Here is an 18822-nt window from a genome sequence, read left to right as displayed (position 1 = left end):
GCTGGTGCTTAATTTGAGAATTAGCAGTGCAGGTTTGCCCTTTCTATTAATTTTGAATTTCCCCTGAATGTGGAATTAGTTGGTAATGTTTCCCAGCAAACAGGCAGCATTCACACTGCACTCACTTTACTGCTACAACCCAAAGAAACGCATGTCAGCTTTTTAGATGACTGTTAATGCCACTAATATCCGATAGTCATAGAAACGGAGTAATGTTTAAAAGACGCGTACGGCAGAGCAGCACAAACAAAAGATGTCACACCTGCTTTCACGTTTGCAGCGTCTTGTTTCCAACACTTTTAGTCACAGCTGTTGCCTTCCACTTTGGCTGAATTGACTGCGAAACGGGTAAGTCGTACTGTTTCATCAGAGGGTGATAAATCTCTTCTTTCAATATGCAATTTTTTTTTTTACTTTGCTAAATTGGTTAAAAGCACAGTCTTCACTGCAGAAACTACATGTAGGTAAAAGGAGTAATCACATATTTAAATTGGCATTAAGTCAGAATACTGCACTAGTACAGTATCATGTAGATTACACAACATTTTTGCTACTCAAAGGGTGACTTTTTGCAGCGCTGAGACATCTCCTCGAGCACGCACAGTCAGCCAAGCCTGCGGCCTAAAAATGTTTGACTAAATGTGTTTGTTTTCATGGCAACAAGACATTTGTGCTCTACTGGAATTTCAGTCCTGTGCTCACTTTTTTTTTTTTTGAATTGTATATATCTTCTCTGTTTCTTTTTGACAATTGAAATTTTAGGTTTGACCCCTGATCCCAGTCAGCATGTCCATCATTACAACTGATGTTGCACAACTAGCACTGCTGGAATCCACCAAACTGGCCTTTTGTGTCAAGATACAAAGATTTCCAAACATGTCAGATATGTTGGCATGCTGCAGGAAAATGATTATAAATTGATGCACAGGGCCTCTATCATATTCCATCTGATCTGACTGCAGCCAAAAAGTCTTGGCTTTAAATATTTCTCTGAACATAAATGTGATACTTCAGCAGGCTATACAAATAAATGCATGTGGTACTCACACAGGATGTGAGCCACGTAACTTGGCTCCTGTCTGCTCACATATCTTCATGTTTCACATAATTATCGGTTTATAATTGTCGACTCGGTCGACATGTGCTATCTGCTGGTATACACATGACATCAAAATGACTGCTTGATTCCATGTGACCTGGCAGCTGCAAGCAGCAACGACAGAGAAAAATAAAGCAGGAAAGTGACAGATAAGGCCTGAAGTTTCCTAGAGACAGACACACCGCTCTCTCAGGGCTCACATTAAAACATCTTGGTGGGGGTTTATGTCCTGTCCAGAATGCAGCATTCACAAACTCTTTCAAACTGTCTGGACACTGGACAGTGTCACTTTTCGCCGGTTCAATCAGGTTTGAGAACTGTGTGTGAGTTGGAGGAGGCCGGATGAATGTGATACAGGAAGCATCCGCGCCTCGCCCCCTCCCTCAGTGAAACGAAAAAGCAGACAACATTCACCTCCTGCACGCAGGAGCCAATCACGAATCAGATGACCCTTTATTAGCTGAGCCGCACCTGACGCTGGTGCAAACATGCAACCGACCGCCACCACCACCACCACCGAGACACCGTCAGCGATGTCAGTCAGATGGGGTTATGTTGCTCTGATTTCATGTGAATTTTAACTGTTGTAAACATCTTTTTAAATCTTTTTTCTGCTTTGTTTTTAATGCTCTTGCTTTTTCATACCATCATTTTTTTCTGTAGTTTTCATCTTCTTTGAAACTCATATTCTTTAAAAAAAAATAGATAAAAATGTTTCTTTTAATTATTTTCATCATCATCATCATCATCATCATCATTATCATCATCATCATCATCATCATATTATTATTATTATTATTATTATTATTATTATTATTATTATTATTATTATTATTATTACTAATGGCCAGATATGGGGTTCATCCCTCTAATTCAAGAATTCAAGACGTTCAGAAGTTTGTGTCAAAATATAACTGTCATTACAGGACTTTATATCATATCATATCACGTTCTTCTGATTGAACTGAACATGCAGACTTTTGTTCATTAAAAATTCAATCTGAGGCACATGGAAGGAAAAAAAATGTTTTAGCTGTGGTGTGAAATCTAATGCAACAATGCACCGGATTGAAAAATACTGTATTTCTCTACAGTTACATTCTGTGTTCGGGAGACATCCTTATCCGGAGTGACTTATAGTGTGTGACCAATTACACTCACTGTGATTATGCAACAGCAGTAGTATGAAGGTCAATGGTCAGAGCCTCAGCTCTCTAACAATATTCATGAATGATCAAAGATAAAAAGCAGCTCTAGACACAAAGCAAGAAACTGTAAAACTGAGAGAGGGTTTTTAAGGTGACAGAAGCTGAGTTCTCACTCTGCTTGAATCTGAACACAACAAATCCCAACAGGGCCTAAAGGACGGATCCACAGGCAGTACGCGAGGATAAACTCATTGTCTCTCTCTGCGGACAAATATCTCATTCTCCGTTATCTTTTCATCTGTAGCTTTTCTGCAATGAAATTCTAATGCCAGTTCATAAATCAAACGGCCTATTGTTTGAAAAACGAAAAAAGATGTCTCAAATATCTGTGTGCCAATAATGCAGACCAGATGAGGGGGCTGCTTTCATGTGCGGAGGCGTCTGGTGGTTCAGCACACCCCCTCTCCTTCCTCCTCTCCTCCACAAATGTTGTATATGATAATTCAGAGACCGAGTGAAAGAGAGACGAATCAAGAGAGTGGAGAGACGGAGAGCGAGAGGGAGGAAAGAAAGAAAGGAAGAGACAGCGAGGGCTTGTCCTTACTGACAAAATCAAACATATGTAAGAATGTTAGTATCCTGCACGAAAGGTGCGTGATGATCAGTAACAGGATTTATGGTCCTGCAGTGTCAGCAGCCAATAGGAACGCTCTCTCTGGCTGACATCAGCACAGCAGCAGAGACAACAGAGCTGATGCAACAGCTGGCAGAGCGATGAGCGCCTCTGACCAGTCAGGTTGTTTGTGATGTTTGCTGTCTCGCATTTTTTTTCCACAATAAATGAAAAGAATGTTACCACAATTATTTCAGGCTATTTAATTAGAGAATTGTACAATTGTACAATACATCTGTCTATGTGGTGCAAAACAACAATCGACTGGTGGAGGGTGACGCTGATTCATTCATTCCTACCTCCGCCTACTACACATTCAGCCATGAACTGTGTTTACCTTTAAGTATATCGTATGAGAAGAATGACACAATGATAGAAAGAAAGGGAGAGGTCAGGTGTACAAGTGACCCCATCTATTATTATTGACTCTGTCTGCGCTGCAGATCTGAAGGGTTCCTCTCAGGCAACAGACAAGGCAGCTGGTTTTATGTGGAGCAGCATATGGTAGTGAGTGCTATCTTCAGAGGATTATTTCCATATTTATATATACAAAAAAAAGAAAGAAAGCTTTTTTGTGGGGCACATTGTAACAGGCTGTATTGTGCGTAAACAGACGCTGTGATATCTTACCTGTTTCTGCCAGAGTCCCGGAAGCCTTTGGCGAATGGGTTGCGGTCGATCTTTAGTCTGGTGATCTGCAGACGAGGAGAACATGGAAAGGAGATATTTGTGATTATTGCAGGTTAAAATGAATGTACAACTTTCCCAGATTATTTAAATCTGCAAATATAACTGTGCTATTTGGTAATAAAGTATACTAATATTGCAAGTCATCTAGAAGCAACGTTTTTGGTTCCTACCATGCCATGTAGTATTGGCCGTTTTAGGAATAAAAATAATTAAAGCATTTTAGTGAGTTTAATTATACACATATATATATATATTGTTCTAAGGAGACAATGTCCTCCCCCAGTACAGTTCTGAGAAAAACAAGAGAAGGAAAACTTGGTGACTTAAGCTTATAAAACGGCTTGTAAAAGTGCATCTGAATTTGATCATATTTACAGTGAAATCTGTGGGGTTTGGAAAATTGGAAAACGTTCCAATAACTGAACCTTTTTTTTATGCAGCAAAGACAGAACATTAACAGGATGACAAAACAAAAAACAAATACATGGATGCTAATGCTAATACTACCTTTGCCACCCCAATACCACCACAGCTAGTTTTACTAATGGCACTAATAATAATAATAATAATAATAATAATAATAGTATCAATGAATTCAGGGAGTGTACGAGCAGGTCTGCCATGGCCTCTGGCAGTGACACAGGGTCCAGGCATCATCCAGGAGCTCCAGAATGAATTTGCAGGACCAGGCATGCTGGGTAAGCAGTATTATTATCATTACCTTTTACAGACAATATATCACTAATAAATAATATTAATAATAATAATAATGGTTTTCCTGTGAGAAATAAAATGAGAGCTGCACACCTGTTGGTTCTGGTAGGCGGTGACGGTGGTGAAGACAGTCTCGGGAAAGCTGAAGGTCTTGACTCCCTCGCCGCTGGGCACTGCCTTGTTTGGAGACAGCTCGCTGCTGAAGTCTTTCCTGATGACATGAACACGAGGCTGATACTTGTGCATGGAGTGGAGAATGATCTGAAAATATGAAAGGAAAGAAGATGAAGTGCAGCTCGTATGAACGTCATTAGCAGTGATGGTGCGGCCTGTGCAGGCTGGTCTCGATCGCCCAGCTGATACGATGTCAGACGAAAGTTGAATCCAAATTACTGGAGAGGAAACAAAACACTCAAGACCAGAAATTTGTCTTCATCTGTGCATCTGCAAGTGTGTGTGTGAGAGAGGAACTGGTTTTCTAAATCATCTTTCTGAGGAGGGCTGCACGGTGGCTCGGTGGTTAGCAGCGTCGCCTCACAGCTAGGAGGTCCCTGGTTCGATCCCGCCTGGGATCTTTCTGTGTGGAGTTTGCATGTTCTCCCTGTGCAGCGTGGGTTTTCACCGGGTTCTCCGGCTTCCTCCCACAGTCCAAAAACATGCTGAGGTTAATTGGTAATTCTAAATTGTCCGTAGGTGTGAATGAGTGTGTGCATGGTGGTTTGTCTGTATGTCTGTATATGCCTGCCCAGGGTGTCCCCTGCCTTCGCCCAAGAGATGGCTGGGATAGGCTCCATAGACCCTGCAAAGGATTCAGCGGTGTATAGATAATGGATGGATGGATCTTTCTGAGGATATTTGGAAAAGAAGCAAAAATAATGACAGACATCTTCCAAACTGAGAACATTTTACCAGTCGTTCATATCTATTCATGCTTCCAGCAGACTGAAATTAGCAGAGGAAACATGGAAAGTGCAGATTCTAATATTTCTTTAATGGCACAGTGACGAGTTACACTGCAAAAAGATTTCAAACCAACTTGGTGAACGGCCCTCATATGTTTAGTAGTTTATTAGAAATCCACGCATGCGTGTGTGATGTGTGCCTCTAAACTTTCAAGTTCAAGATAAAACAAAGTTTGTCTGCAAACACACAGGCCATGCAAGTCCTCTGTAACATCAATTAGCTCAAATCATTTTCTATCAGGGCGGCGTGACGTCCAGCGGAAGCCGAGTTCACACTGCGATGACGCTCGCAGGAGGGCCGAGGATTATTTCACAGCGGAGCGGAGGCGTCAGACGGTGTCGGCCCCAGCCTCGCCTCGGGGCCCTGGTCTGCTCTTGATTAATCTGAGAGTGAGAAAACCTACCCAGAGCCAAGCACCGCCGACCCCCCCACCCCCCACTCTGTTACAAAAGAGGGGGTCGTATCAAACCAGGGCTGTTGGGGAACAGTTCTGAATATCACAAAGATTACTTTTAAAGCATTCTGCCTCCATCTGTGTTGCTCAGCCTTCATTTCTGCAGTGTTTTCTGCACGCTGTGCCCAGAGATCACCTGTCGATCACACTGCGTGGGCGGTGCTGCGGTGTCTCTTCCCTCGGGTGCTTGGTAAGCTTTGCATAAAATCTTGTGGGTTGTTTTTCTGCAGCTGTTCTACAAATTGGTGAGACGCCATTTTAAAAATGGAAATTACAGAATTAAAGTACAGTAGCCTGATGATCATGATCAGTTTATTGTGAAGTTATGAGTGTTCAGGCAGAATTCATACTTCTTTTTCAGTGTCTGTAAACCTTCTGCTGCTATGAGAGGAAAAGTAACACGTGGATCAGATGGTTTCTACCAGAAAAGAACTAAAATAGAAGCGTAACAAACAGAAAACCATTCATGAAGTGGATACAGGTTGAATCGTCATGTTTTAGCAATAGAGAGTTTAGAATAGACACATGCACACACACACACACACACACACACACACACACACACACAGCTGCCTCACGGCCCAGAGGAGTCATGCTTCTAGTCCCCAGTCGGCCTGAGGTGATGTAAAGTCGAAGCGGATCACACACTGACGCACTGAACTCAGAACAAAGGACTCCGAGGGCAGCCAGAGGACATCAGCAGACTGTTGTTCACGCTCAGACACAATTAGGCTAAATAAGTGATGTTTTCATTGTCACGGTAGGTAATGACGCTCTTTTAATCCCCTTTGAAAATCATCTGGACGTTCACACCGGAGAGACACCGGCACGTCCCTCATAACAGATGTTGTGTGTATCTCCATAGAGTCAAATCACATCAGATGTTGTTTATAAAGCACATTTTACAGGACAGTGTGGCCTAAATTGGTTTTCAAATATAGTTAAAAACACTTCACTGACAATAAAAGTGTAGTGATGGAAGCAACAATTCACACAGACTGTGGTCCAAATTTAAAATGACCTTCACCTTTCACCTGTTACAGTCATGAGCATTGATGAGTAGATACAGTACTGACTGACTGTATATGTGCAGGGCTACAACACATAAAACACATCAGACCGCTGCCATATGAAAAACTCTCTAGATTGAAGAAAAACAGGCAAATGTTTAAAGCAGCATTTCTACATTACAGTGCAATGCATCATTGCAACAAAATGGATCATTAACAACAAAGCAACTATGAAACAAAAGAGCAGCAACAAAAAATCTTTTGGCCAGCCCAGCCGCTCCAGCGTATTATTAGGCTTTCCCATAGACCGATGAGGACAGACAGGAAACAGAGGATGGCCGCGAGTGACAGCATGAGGCGGATCTGAACCCACGAGGACGAGGCCCAGGGCTAGCGAGTGCAGCCAGGAGACGAGGCGTCCCGAAGGCCAGAACTGTTCAAGTGTTGTTAGCGTACAGTATGACATCCTGTGTGTGGCGCCAAATGACGCCAAGCTGCCTGATTGTTTTTCAGGTTGATGTATGACACAAAGTCATGATGCACATGTTGCCTAAAGCACAAAAGCAACACTTTTCAGATGCTTTTTGACTTTAATTTCCAGTGTGGTGTCAGTGACATGTTGGTAAAAGGAGAATTCAGATCCAATACCAAAGTGGACGTTCTCCATAGCAAGAAATATCCTGAACTTTATCATTCTCTGAACACACGTCACATCACATGACGACAGTTTAGCCTCCCGAGGCAACGGTCAATGTTTTGGGGCTCCCGGTGCAGCCGGAGTTAATCCTTGTTTACAGTCTGATTAGCAACTTCAGATGATTTTGCTGCCATGGCTAATCTCTATGATTAGATGTCTGCACATGAATGCAGACACATTAAAAGGTAATAAGAAGCTAAATCATCACCTGGCGACAGCTGATTGGTTCAGAGATTGCATTCTTCCCGCAACTAAAGCCCGCTTAAATGTGATTGGTCAATACTACTCGATGACAAAGGGAAACCTCAGAGCTTCCAATCCCGAAATCTTGCCTCTTGCCGACAGACTCTGCATTCATAAGCAGATATCTGTTTATAGAGACTAGATCTCTACGTTTCGAACAGAATTATTATCAGAATCAACTGCAGAGCTTTCTTATGCACGTTTGGTTTGGTTAAGCAGATGTGGAGCACAGTCAATAAAAATAAGCCCTTTAGCTTTATTGTGTTTTCAGCCTTGATGATTTTGACTGTTGCAGTGTGGAGATAAAGTGCGTTTGTAATCATGAAATGAAATTAATCGGTCAACCAATTATCAACAGTGCATCATATTTTCTGAATCGATCTGTGGATTTGTAAAATCCATGTAAAAGAAACTTAAATCTGCAAAGGAACTAGTATATTTTCTTTTGGATTGAAGCAGAAGTATGAAGTAGAGGGTAAATGGAAATGCACAAAGATCATAAAAGGCTTTTTTTTTTACTATAAATGGTGTTCCCACTGAGACATTTCTGTTTGTGTTCTCTATAATGGTTGGAGGTGGGCGGGGCAAAATGCGATGTCACATGCTTTCATCTACCAATCAAGATTTTGCAAAATCTGAATCAGAATCTGAGGACAGTTGTTTGGTCACTGCCAACCACAGCGTTGAAGAAGCAGATCAGCTGAGTTTGTGAGTGTTGATAGATAGGAACACGTAATAGTATTATAGTAGTATTAAATCTAAGTCAATAATATGTAGTGTTACAGAAAAATACAATTTCTGCCCCAGATTCTTTAGAGGCTTTAAGAACCAAAATTGTCACTCTATTTCACAAAAAAAAATCAAGGATTTCATGTTGTTGTCAATAGATAAACCTGCAAAAGTCATCAGAAGACTGCAAACTAGTGCAGGCCCTGTTTATCAGTCTGGATGACGATGTGCCGTCTGAGACATAATAAATATTGTTTTTTTCTCACAGACGCTGCTTCTGTTGTACGCTGTGACGTCTGATGATTCATGACATGTACGGTGTCTGTTTCTGATGAGGCAGACATTTCACGACACCACAAGTCAGGAGGATGAGCGAGAAGTGGTGAGGCTTCCCACACAGGAAGCTCCAAAATTAATTTCCTTTGGCCTCTAAACCCCCTCCAGGGAAACAAAGCCCTTAAACCGAGCAGCGGGAGAGGAAAGACAACCTCCCCTCACTCTGCGAGAGAGTCCTGTATGTGAGTCCTCGCCCACTGACACCCATATGTTATTACATTTGTCACCACTGAGCTGATGTGATCATCTGCAGAGCTGTGAGGAGCAGGACCCGGCCAGCCCCACGCAGACTCCATACGCTAAACTGGACGCCGCCATTTTGTCGGCGCGCTGGATGCATTCCCGCGCAATCACCGCGTCACCTGGCATCTCGAGCTCAGAGAGGAAATTGATTCGCTGCAGCTCCTCGTGCTCGTCGCGATCAAACGGTCGACCCTAAACGGTCGCGGCAGGAGCCGTTGTGCCGTCTGCCACTGAGAGAGAGCAGATCATCTCCTGCCTGCACTGACTCTCCACCGGCCCATAAAAGCAGAGTTAATACAGAGCTGAGACACTTCTGGATTTGCTATTAATTCAACCTGCTCCCACGAAAGACTAAATTAAACTGAATCTGATGACGAGTAGCTGTGGGCGTTTTGCCGAAGAGATTATATAAATGGAGCTTTGAGTTATGAGGTTCGATTTCAGTCAAAGTTGCCATTTTTCAGATTTTTACGATCTTTAAATTCCGTCCTTTGCACAAGTTTAATGTTGCTTTTTGCACGGGCCGTTTGAGGTTGAATATTTAGTGACAATTAAGTACAGCCCGGTATGCTCTCATTATCGACACATCGTTACCTCATGGTTTAAATCTGGACTGGACTGTGAGCTAAAATGTCTTTAAAGCAGTATTAATCAATTTCTGGCCACTGGGGGCAGAAAAAAAAAAAACATTAATTTAATGTTTATCTGAAGCTGTGTTTCTTTCCCCTGATGATTTGAAGTGCAATATGCCCTTTCCTTTTCACTCTGAATTGGTCTCCACCAACTTAGCTTGCTAATGCTACATTTCCGACCCTGTTTACCAGCCACTCAGCAACTTTACAAAGAGTTTATCAGAGCGTTTCCACTGGAAACGGTAGCTGAAATGCTGCCGCACAAATGAAAGTTATTGTACAGTGTTGTCATTTTTAGAACATCTATTTCAATATTATTTTATAGTTCTTTATATTGCATTTTCTTAGCTTTCATTGCAGGATTAAACATAAGGGACCAGTCAAAAGCTAACAGAGTTTTCTTCCACCTAATATTGTCCCTTTCCCATTAAAGCCATTTCTAACTATGGAGAAGTATAAAGTGCAAATAAGGGACTCACTTTAGCCTGCTGCCCACTTGCTGATTATACATAAGGAAGGCAGTAAATCAAACAAATTGTGGTCTAACTTGTTGCATTACAGTTAAATATTTCACCTATGAAACCCACATTACACATTTAGAGCAGCCAAGAACCAATAAGAAACTTACTTTAGCTCACCACCTCTGTTACTGACTGGCTGCAAGCAAGGCAGTAAATCAGGCAGATTGTGGTCAGACTCAAACTTTAGCTCAGTGGTGTGGCTGCTGGAGCGTACTACAAATCAAATTCAATCATTAAGTGCCTTTAACGAAACCGTTTCATTACAAAATGCTTTACAGAGCCATGAAGGAAATGAACATTATATATTAAAACAAGGGCACGGGTTCAAATCCCAGACCTCTAATATCTCTCCACGCTAATCCTCAAACCTAATAATATTCAGCCAGGGTGGACCATCTTCAAAAAGAAACGGGCTGACTGTGGGAGGGCAGTATGTGGCGGAGCAGACTGTCATGTGTTGCAGAAAATCAATTTTGAACAAGTCTCATGGCTCTGTGAGTCATGAAAGCATGAAGTCCATGAAGTACGGTGTCAACTTTCCTTTCAAGCAAACGCATCAAAAACGGCTCCGTCCAAAAACTGCCTCACGGCTCCAAGAGTGCGTTTACTGCTATAGCACCGCGGAGTGACATGAAGTATAGAGCACAGAAATGAAACTAATGAATTACAGCTTGAACATTTAAACCCAGAGAGTTTCAGCTGAAATATCATCTCTTTTGCAGAATGATATGAATAGTCAGCAATGGAAAAAAAAAAAATACTGACATCTGATCCTGTCGCTCCAGGGGTTTTAACTAGCTGGAAATGTGTTCAATTGACTACATTATTTCAGGATGCCATCATTTAATAGCTTTGTTGGTGTATGTTGCCTTCAGGTCATGTGCGAAATATCAGAATTAAGAACGCATCAACAAGCAACACAGGAAGAGGAAATGTGAGCATTAAATATACATACAAATATACAAACCCGAACAGAAAGATTTAGTTTTCTATTAGTTTTCTTTTGGCTGTTTGTGTTTTTAATATTTTGTTCTGCGTTTTTTAGCAATTTGAATGCAAATAAGCCTGACACACTCATTCTGGGTGCAACAAAAAAAACATCCCGTGCAACTGAAAACTTTTGCAGAGTCAGCGCATTTAAGAAGCGACGTGTCATGACGAAAGATGACACAAACTGTTGCTGTGTCGGCATGTACGAGCATTCGGGTTGTGAGGATAAAGGGAAAAGGTCTCTTACATGTCCCTGGTCGTCCAGCTCGTTGTTGGTGAGTTTGAGCTTGTCGAAACTGACCACCTGCCTCATCCAGGTGTCTCCTGAAGCCAGGGAGTCCGGGTGGATGTAGGCCCGCGGAGGCACAGGGGAGTCGGCATTTCCCGCCACCATCCACTTGGAGCTGTGGTACACATACCTGCAGGACGAGACAGGGAAACTGGCTGAAGCAGCAACACCCCAGCTGCAGCAAGAACTCAGCAACTGAAAATAGACTAAGTCTATAGTCTATAGTCTAATGATCCTCAACAGAAGAAGAAGATATTCAGTATGTGTTGCATGCAGGTTCAGAATGTGCAGACTATGAAACCAGAATGTGTCATAAAATTGTAATTGTGCTTTATATCGTGGCAAAATCTTTCAGACACAGGAAGTAAAGATCAATGATCTGGTCACAATATTCACAGTTGAACATTTTTTTATGTACATAGTACACATTTTGTTACACACTGTTTTACATCTAAGTACTGTGAACTATATTAATGAAGGACTGAAGCACCATGAATGAATAAAGAAGGAGAAAGGATGGGCAATGCCTCAAATACAAATAATTTAAAAATTTAAATTGGAAAATAACAAAACCTTTCAGAAAACAAATCTGATTACGTTTCCCAGCTGTTGAGTTTGAGTAAATGTTATTTCATGAAATTTAGGGTGAAATATTTGACTGGACATGCGTTTGAGTTGAATATATCTAATGAATGCTGGATGTTCCGTCACGAGCAGTTTGCTGGAAGATGATGCTCAAACTTCTTCTGCATTCAAGAACTGTTCGCTTCTAAATTTTACTCATTTGAAATGTTAATGCAAACTGGAAAATCCCAGCGCCATCGGTTTCATTTTCTCCCCTGCATATATCACTCGCATTTCTTATGCTAACTATGTTTTTATTCCAATCTCCAGCACTAATATTCCCTCACCTCACTGTTATGAAAGCTCATTTGAATCTCTGAGGTTACTCTGGGGTTGAGCGGGTTGTTATAAAGGCTGTTGGGATTTCAAAAAGGCTGCAGCTCCTCTGCTTTTTTCACTCAGCTGGAAAACAAACTCCAAACACTCGGCCACGTTGCCACAACACCGGCTTTTAAAACTCATCTGCTGTTTCTTCATTGTGCTTGAAATTTCGAACAAGAGCAACATAAAATATTCCATATGCAGTCACACACACTCAGCTGCATAGTTTCAATTAAGCCCAGCCATAATATTTGATGATGTTGTGTGTGAGTTTGGGTACTTCAGGGCGTCCCACCCATTAAACAGCAGGGAGAGAGAAGAAAGAGGGAGCAAGAAAGAAAGAAATGGACTTTTACCCTCCTTTCAAAAACAAGTCCACAAACCACCAGACAACACTGTGTGCACTGTTTAAAAAACGACAAAAGGAAAAGAAAAGAAAGGAAAGGATGGAAGGAAATAAAAATGCAAGAAAGGAAGGAACAAAGGAGAAAAGAAATAAATGCACGGACAGAGAAAATGATGCAGGATAAAGAGAGTCGGCCAGAGTCGTCGAGAGAGATAAAGAGAAAATGAGTGAAATAATGTTGATGGATAGAAAGAGAAAAGAAAGGTGGAGCGGGAGAGGAAGAGGAGAGCGAGAGAAGCACGGAGTGGGAGAGCGAGCTTGAGAATAAGTGGAGGAGAGCGACTGTGAAGCACAGCTGTTTGCCTTTAGTTCTGGCCCTGCGCTCGCTTGAAAGTGTTTTATCTGCTGCGTCTCTGCCAAAGTCATCACTCACTCCTGAAACATGGACAAAACGCTCATTTGGTCCTTTTGTTATTGCCTCCGAGGGCTGCACCACCCATTACACACACACACACACACACACACAGCGTAATTACATTCAAATATAAGCAAAAATACGTACTCAGCCTCTCTCTGCCACAAAAACACAGCTCACACAAATACGAACACATATTTAAAAGGCATTAGGGCCGTTTCTCTGAATGTTGGCAAACACACCCTTTGGCGGCCATATTGGAGGTAAAGTCTGCTCTACGGGACTATGAACACCTCAATATGTTTCTAATGTCACATTTGTGAACAAATCCACCTCATTAGACCAGGTGGTTTTACTGAAGACCAGCGAGAACTGCCAAAAATACCCAAAGATGAGACGCTTTGATTAGCAGGTATCATGTCCACACCTTCTACTCATTTCTTCAGTCTGACTTCAATTTAGAACATTACACTGAAAAAAACATGAGATCAAATTTGGCTTTGTTGTGCTGGAGATGGTGCCTTTTTAAAGGAGTTGAGGTTTGTCCCTCCACTCCCGCCATACTCCCTTTGTAACAGATGCTTAGTAATTTCCAGTGAGCATCTGCCTTTTGGAAACTTACGAATCTTCATCACGTTGCATCATCACTGACAGGTGAGGTGTCACACCATCTATTAAAAAATGCAGCTAATTGCAGTGTGGAACTCATCGACCATCAACATCAAGTTAATTTGACCTCTTCATTCATGTTGATGCGCATTTTATCCGCTTTGTTGCCACAGAAACAGTGGACCAATGAAGGAACATTTCTAAAGAGGTTGAGTAGTTAAGTGATTTACTCAGTGAGAGGTTCTCTTAAGTGGCGTGTCCTTGGGGAGCCTTGGAGACACACACTGGAAACAAACTGTAGGCTGCATCTGCAAATGGTCTGCGTTAACGGCCTAATATCTAATGCAACCACACAACCAAAAGCTTTTTATTGCTGTTTCTCTCGCCCTCTGTCCTGTTTGTTACACAGTACACAATGTAGTCATCACAGGAATCCAGTTTTCATCACTGAGCTGGATGTTTCTGTGAGGTTTGCAGCGACCGCATGCTGAGATGTCTTAATGAGCTCATTTGGGTTTTTAATCTCACCAGCACAATCCTTCTTTGTCTGTTAATGTATGATGTCTTATTGTTTTCTTATTTGTGCAAATAAAGACTGCGCTATAAATAAAGACATTGTGACACTGGTCAACAGCCAGCACTGGCAGCACATGAATATTCAGTTATTTTCTGCTGTCTCGACTAGGCCCTCGTGGCCGTGCTGTTTCTGCATTTTCCCACAAGAGAGAAGTCTTATTCTCAGAATTTGAACTTTCTGTAGGTGCGCCCTTTGATTTTTCTCGTGCACGGTGGCTGATGCTGAGTTTGTTTCAAACACACACACTTCCTGTGTATCAAGAGTGACCACACAGTGAATGTTGGCTCACTAAGTCAAGTCAAGTCAACTTTATTGATACAGCCGAATATCACAAGTGACAAATTTACAATCTTTACAATCTGTACAGCACACGATATCCTCCATTATTAGACCCTCGATTCAGATTAGGAAAAACTCTTAATATGGAAAAATAAACTAAGCATTTATTAATAAGAAAATATCTTTGCTTGCTGCTAAATGGTGAAACTATGAACTACAAAGAAGAACACTAAATTACCTGTTCCAGGTTTTTATTATATCTAATACAAGCACACACCTCCACTCGCACCTCTGACATTTGACCTTAACGCACACACACACATGCACATATGCATCTACACCCACAAAGAGTGCCAGGCGTTTCTGTAATTTCCTGTTTGGAGTGCTGTTTAGGGTTACGCTCGGCGTAGCAGGGAAAGTGTTAAGGAACGAGGAAACTTTAGCCCCAAACAGGACTGAAAATCTGATTAGTCCCCCCGCTTTCATCTTCCATAAATCTGCCATCTGGCACCGGCAGGATCAATAAAGACTGGACTTTATGTGACACTCTTACTGGACAGATGGGGGTGAGGGGAGGAGGGGGTCCTTTCCCTCCTCAGCCAGCACCAAACCACACAGCTGACAAATCCAAAGTGCAATGCATACTCTTATTCTGTCTTTCTTCCCCTCACATACACAACTACGTCCACTGGGATAAACACACTCACGTCGAGAGACACACACCAGTCAGAAAGCAAAAACAGGTTGTCAGTGTGTGTGTGTGTGTGTGTGTGTGTGTGTGTGTGTGTGTGTTCTCAGCTCATCACACATATGCTGTAACACAGGCAGGCATGCACATAAAAACACACGCACACATTGACACACATGCCAAACCCAGGCTGTATATTGGGTTACTGTACTGACAGAGTAAATATTGCTATTGAATTACCATTCAGGGTTGACTGGTGTGTGTGTGCAGCGTTTGTAAGAGAAGACCAACAGCTTTGTGTGAGCGTGTGTGTGCGTTCCTGAATTTTCATACTTATGTGGACCAAATGTAGATAAATGAGATTTTACTGGCCTTCCTCTACGCAGATCCACTTTCAGGCGAGGATTAGTGTTTATAGGATCAAGGTTAGAATAAGGTTAGCATTAAAGTTGGTTTAGACTTAGGGTTAAGATCAGTTTAAGGTTAAATTTAGGGTTATAGCAAATGTATTAAATGTTTGTCCTGACAAGCGTAGTAACATAAATGTGTGTTGGTGTCTCTATGTTTTCTTGTATCTCTTATTGTGGCTGGGCACCCATGTGTGTGCATGCTCCTCTATTCTACACTTGCAAAGACCAAATGTCCTCAAAAACATGGTGAAATAAAAATGAAATCACCTGTCACGCTAACTTCCGTCTGAGTTTAATGGATGAAGGTTGGAATTAGGATTAGTTTGAGGTCAGAGTAAATTTATGTGAAGAACTCGGGTTACGGGTAAAATCAGGTTAGGGTTAGTGGTCGGGAATGAATGACTGTCCTCACAAATATAACAAGGCCCAGTGGTGCTTTATCCCCATTTTACTGTGCTATTAATTATGTTTGAGTGCTCAAGTGTGTGTGTGTGTTCTTCTATTTAGGTTAGGTTAACTTTTGTTCCCTGTGTTTGAGTGTGAGGACCAGATGTCCTCACAAAGACAGAAAAAAAGTTTAAATGTGATGTAATTCTTCCGGTCCTCGCTTCTCCACAAGCCAAGTTCAAGTTTACATCTTGAGTTCATTGGATTACGGTTAGAAGTGTAACAGCATAAATGCTCGTAGATGTGTGTGTTTTATCCCTTCTGAATGTGTGTGGGTACGAGGAAGTGTGTGTGTGTGTGTGTGTGTGTGTGTGTGTGTGTGTGTGTGTGTTGAAGCACTGCAACATGCTCTGACACACGGTTGGACGAATGAGGTACGTTTGAGGAGCCAGACAGCTCCACGTTCAGCGGCTCGAGCTCGGAGCAAACCGAGCGACCGTCCACATAAAAGAGCCGTAATATATGGAGATTTAATGAGCGCGGTACCAATGAGACGTTCCTAAAGAGGGGCAGGGAGCCCAAGTAAAGCAAGTCGATTCCAATAAAGACCGTATTTCCAGACCCCAAACTCCCCAGGACCGTGAGACACACCAGTGACAGCTCCCAGCTCAGTTTGCAAAGGCCTGTGGTAAATTCCCCAGCCAGGAAGAAAATCCTATTTAATTTTACAAGACCTTCTGGCCTCTAAAAATCCTCCATGATGTCTTGGTTCGCTGGTGGGAGAGCAGGGAGAGGTGGCAGGGCAGAGCGTACTGATGGAAAGCTCTACATTAATAAACAACTACATGAAATGACGAAGGCAGGAGGCTCGACACAAACACACAAAGATCATTTCCGTGCGTTCATTGTTTGTTTTTTATGCAGACTTTTAATTTCTGCCTAACAAACAGTTTTGTGTCGTAAATAAATCGGACTCGACTCGTCAGAAGGGGGAAGGGCCTTTTCTCCATCTCCCTGTGAGATGACGGGGTTTCATTTTGCTGAGGGAGAGGGGGCCGTATCTGTGGCACGCTCAGCCTTCAATCACATACGCTCCCCTCATACCAGTGCACGAAAACAAAAGAACTAACTCCCCGTAAACATGTTTTATATCGCTGAACTTTAAAACTCTGGAATATGCTCACCAGCTGCCAAGAAAAGCCATGTTGGCCCTTAAAACACTGCTGATACACTACTGAGAACACACACACAACAGAGCTGGTTATGATCAGACGTGCGTCTGTGTTACTGTTCGTGCAGACAAGTCTTTTCTGGATCTTTCAGTCAGTCACTGAATGTCATCGTTCGATGCTGATTTGCATTTCAGATTTTGGAGAATGTGTAAATGCGTTCAAAGGTTTTATGAATGAAGGAGTTACAGCCTTAAAGAGCAGCTAACACTTTCTCACAAATGAAATACAATGGTGGAAAAATCCTGTGAGTGAAATTACCACAGTGAAATGAAAGAAATGTCTCACTGCAAGCGAAATTTCAAGATGCCATATGAATAATTTTTGGCTCAAATAAATTTGAAAAAAGCATTTTCACAAAAAGTATTGAAGATTTTGACGTATAGATTAAATAATATGTGTATTTCTCTTCATTCATGGTATAAAATACGGGGTGGTTTCACTGTGGTGTTTATCTATATCACACATGTAAACAAATGTCAGAACAGTTATGACAGTGATTTAGTTATTTTTAATTCAATATTTATAATTCATATTATGAGATGAAACTTGTTTGCATTTGCATGAAGTAAAGTGTGAGTGTCTTCTATTTGCACATATAAATCTGGTGATATTCTGCATGTTTACCCCACATCGTATTCCACTGTTGTTTCATTGTTGTCCCCAACAAATGCACATGTTCTCCTGATTGAGGAGTGTTTGTTAGAGTCTATCTGCAGTCCCCAGCGTTTTAGGAAATTTTAAAAAATGAAAGTATATACTTGTGAGCAGTGTTTAAAGATTTGCTTCCTCAGCAGGAACTGATGGACTTGAGAGCCACAGACAGGCTGAGGAAACAGGAACACACACAGACTAAAGCCTTGATCGTAGACTTGTAGAAGGACAGCCGACATGCTTCCATACACGCTCCTGTCGAGGGTGTGCACATGCGAACACATTCCACACGTACACACCAGAAAACATGGGAGCAAGAAGAGGAGCTCCTGTATTTGCCATATTTGGATGAACAACATTAAAAAAGTCCAAAAAAGAAAGTGGTCAGTTTCTTTATGACAAGGGACACAGTGTGATGCGTGGACCAAGAGTCCACTTGCAGTCCAGACAGTCTAGGTTATTGTAAATTTTGGGGCACACACAGATGTCTGCACAGGGGTCACAGAGACCCTCGTGAATCTCCTTGTGGCCGTGCAGCAGCAGAACCCATGAGGAACACACGTACTGGCCTCAGCTCGCTGATGCGTTTTGTCCTTTCATGGGGTTTGTAGACAACAACAAAAATTCAGGACATCGCCGGCCTTATCCTTCAGGCTATTTTTGCTAACTCCATAGAAAAATAAGAGGGTCATTGGAAATTTAAACATCAATATTGAACATCAGGACAGAAACTGTCTGCTGGCAGCTTTGATAGAAAAACAGCAGCGTCAGCTTTTTAAGGCCCCGACTGCTCGAGCTCTATTTTAAATGTAAAGAGGCAGGCTCTGGGTTATTTGCCACATTATCACTTCA

At 42.0% G+C, this 18822-nt stretch overlaps 1 protein-coding gene across 1 annotated transcript in view; it reads right to left on the bottom strand.

Moving 5' to 3' along the window:
* Positions 1-18822, bottom strand: part of tbx15 (T-box transcription factor 15) — a 36370-nt gene that overhangs the window by 5486 nt on the left and 12062 nt on the right. Inside the window, exons 4-6 of the mRNA XM_041951249.1 lie at positions 11390-11561; positions 4418-4585; positions 3551-3615 (exon numbers count right to left, since the gene is read on the bottom strand). Coding sequence (XP_041807183.1) covers positions 3551-3615; positions 4418-4585; positions 11390-11561 — 405 coding nt within the window. The remainder of the gene's footprint in view (positions 1-3550; positions 3616-4417; positions 4586-11389; positions 11562-18822) is intronic.

The sequence above is a fragment of the Chelmon rostratus genome, chromosome 13 (assembly GCF_017976325.1).
Source record: "Chelmon rostratus isolate fCheRos1 chromosome 13, fCheRos1.pri, whole genome shotgun sequence".
NCBI lineage: Eukaryota > Metazoa > Chordata > Actinopteri > Chaetodontiformes > Chaetodontidae > Chelmon > Chelmon rostratus.
The sequence above is the reverse complement of the archived record's forward strand: the minus strand, read 5'-3'. Positions and strand labels throughout refer to the sequence as shown.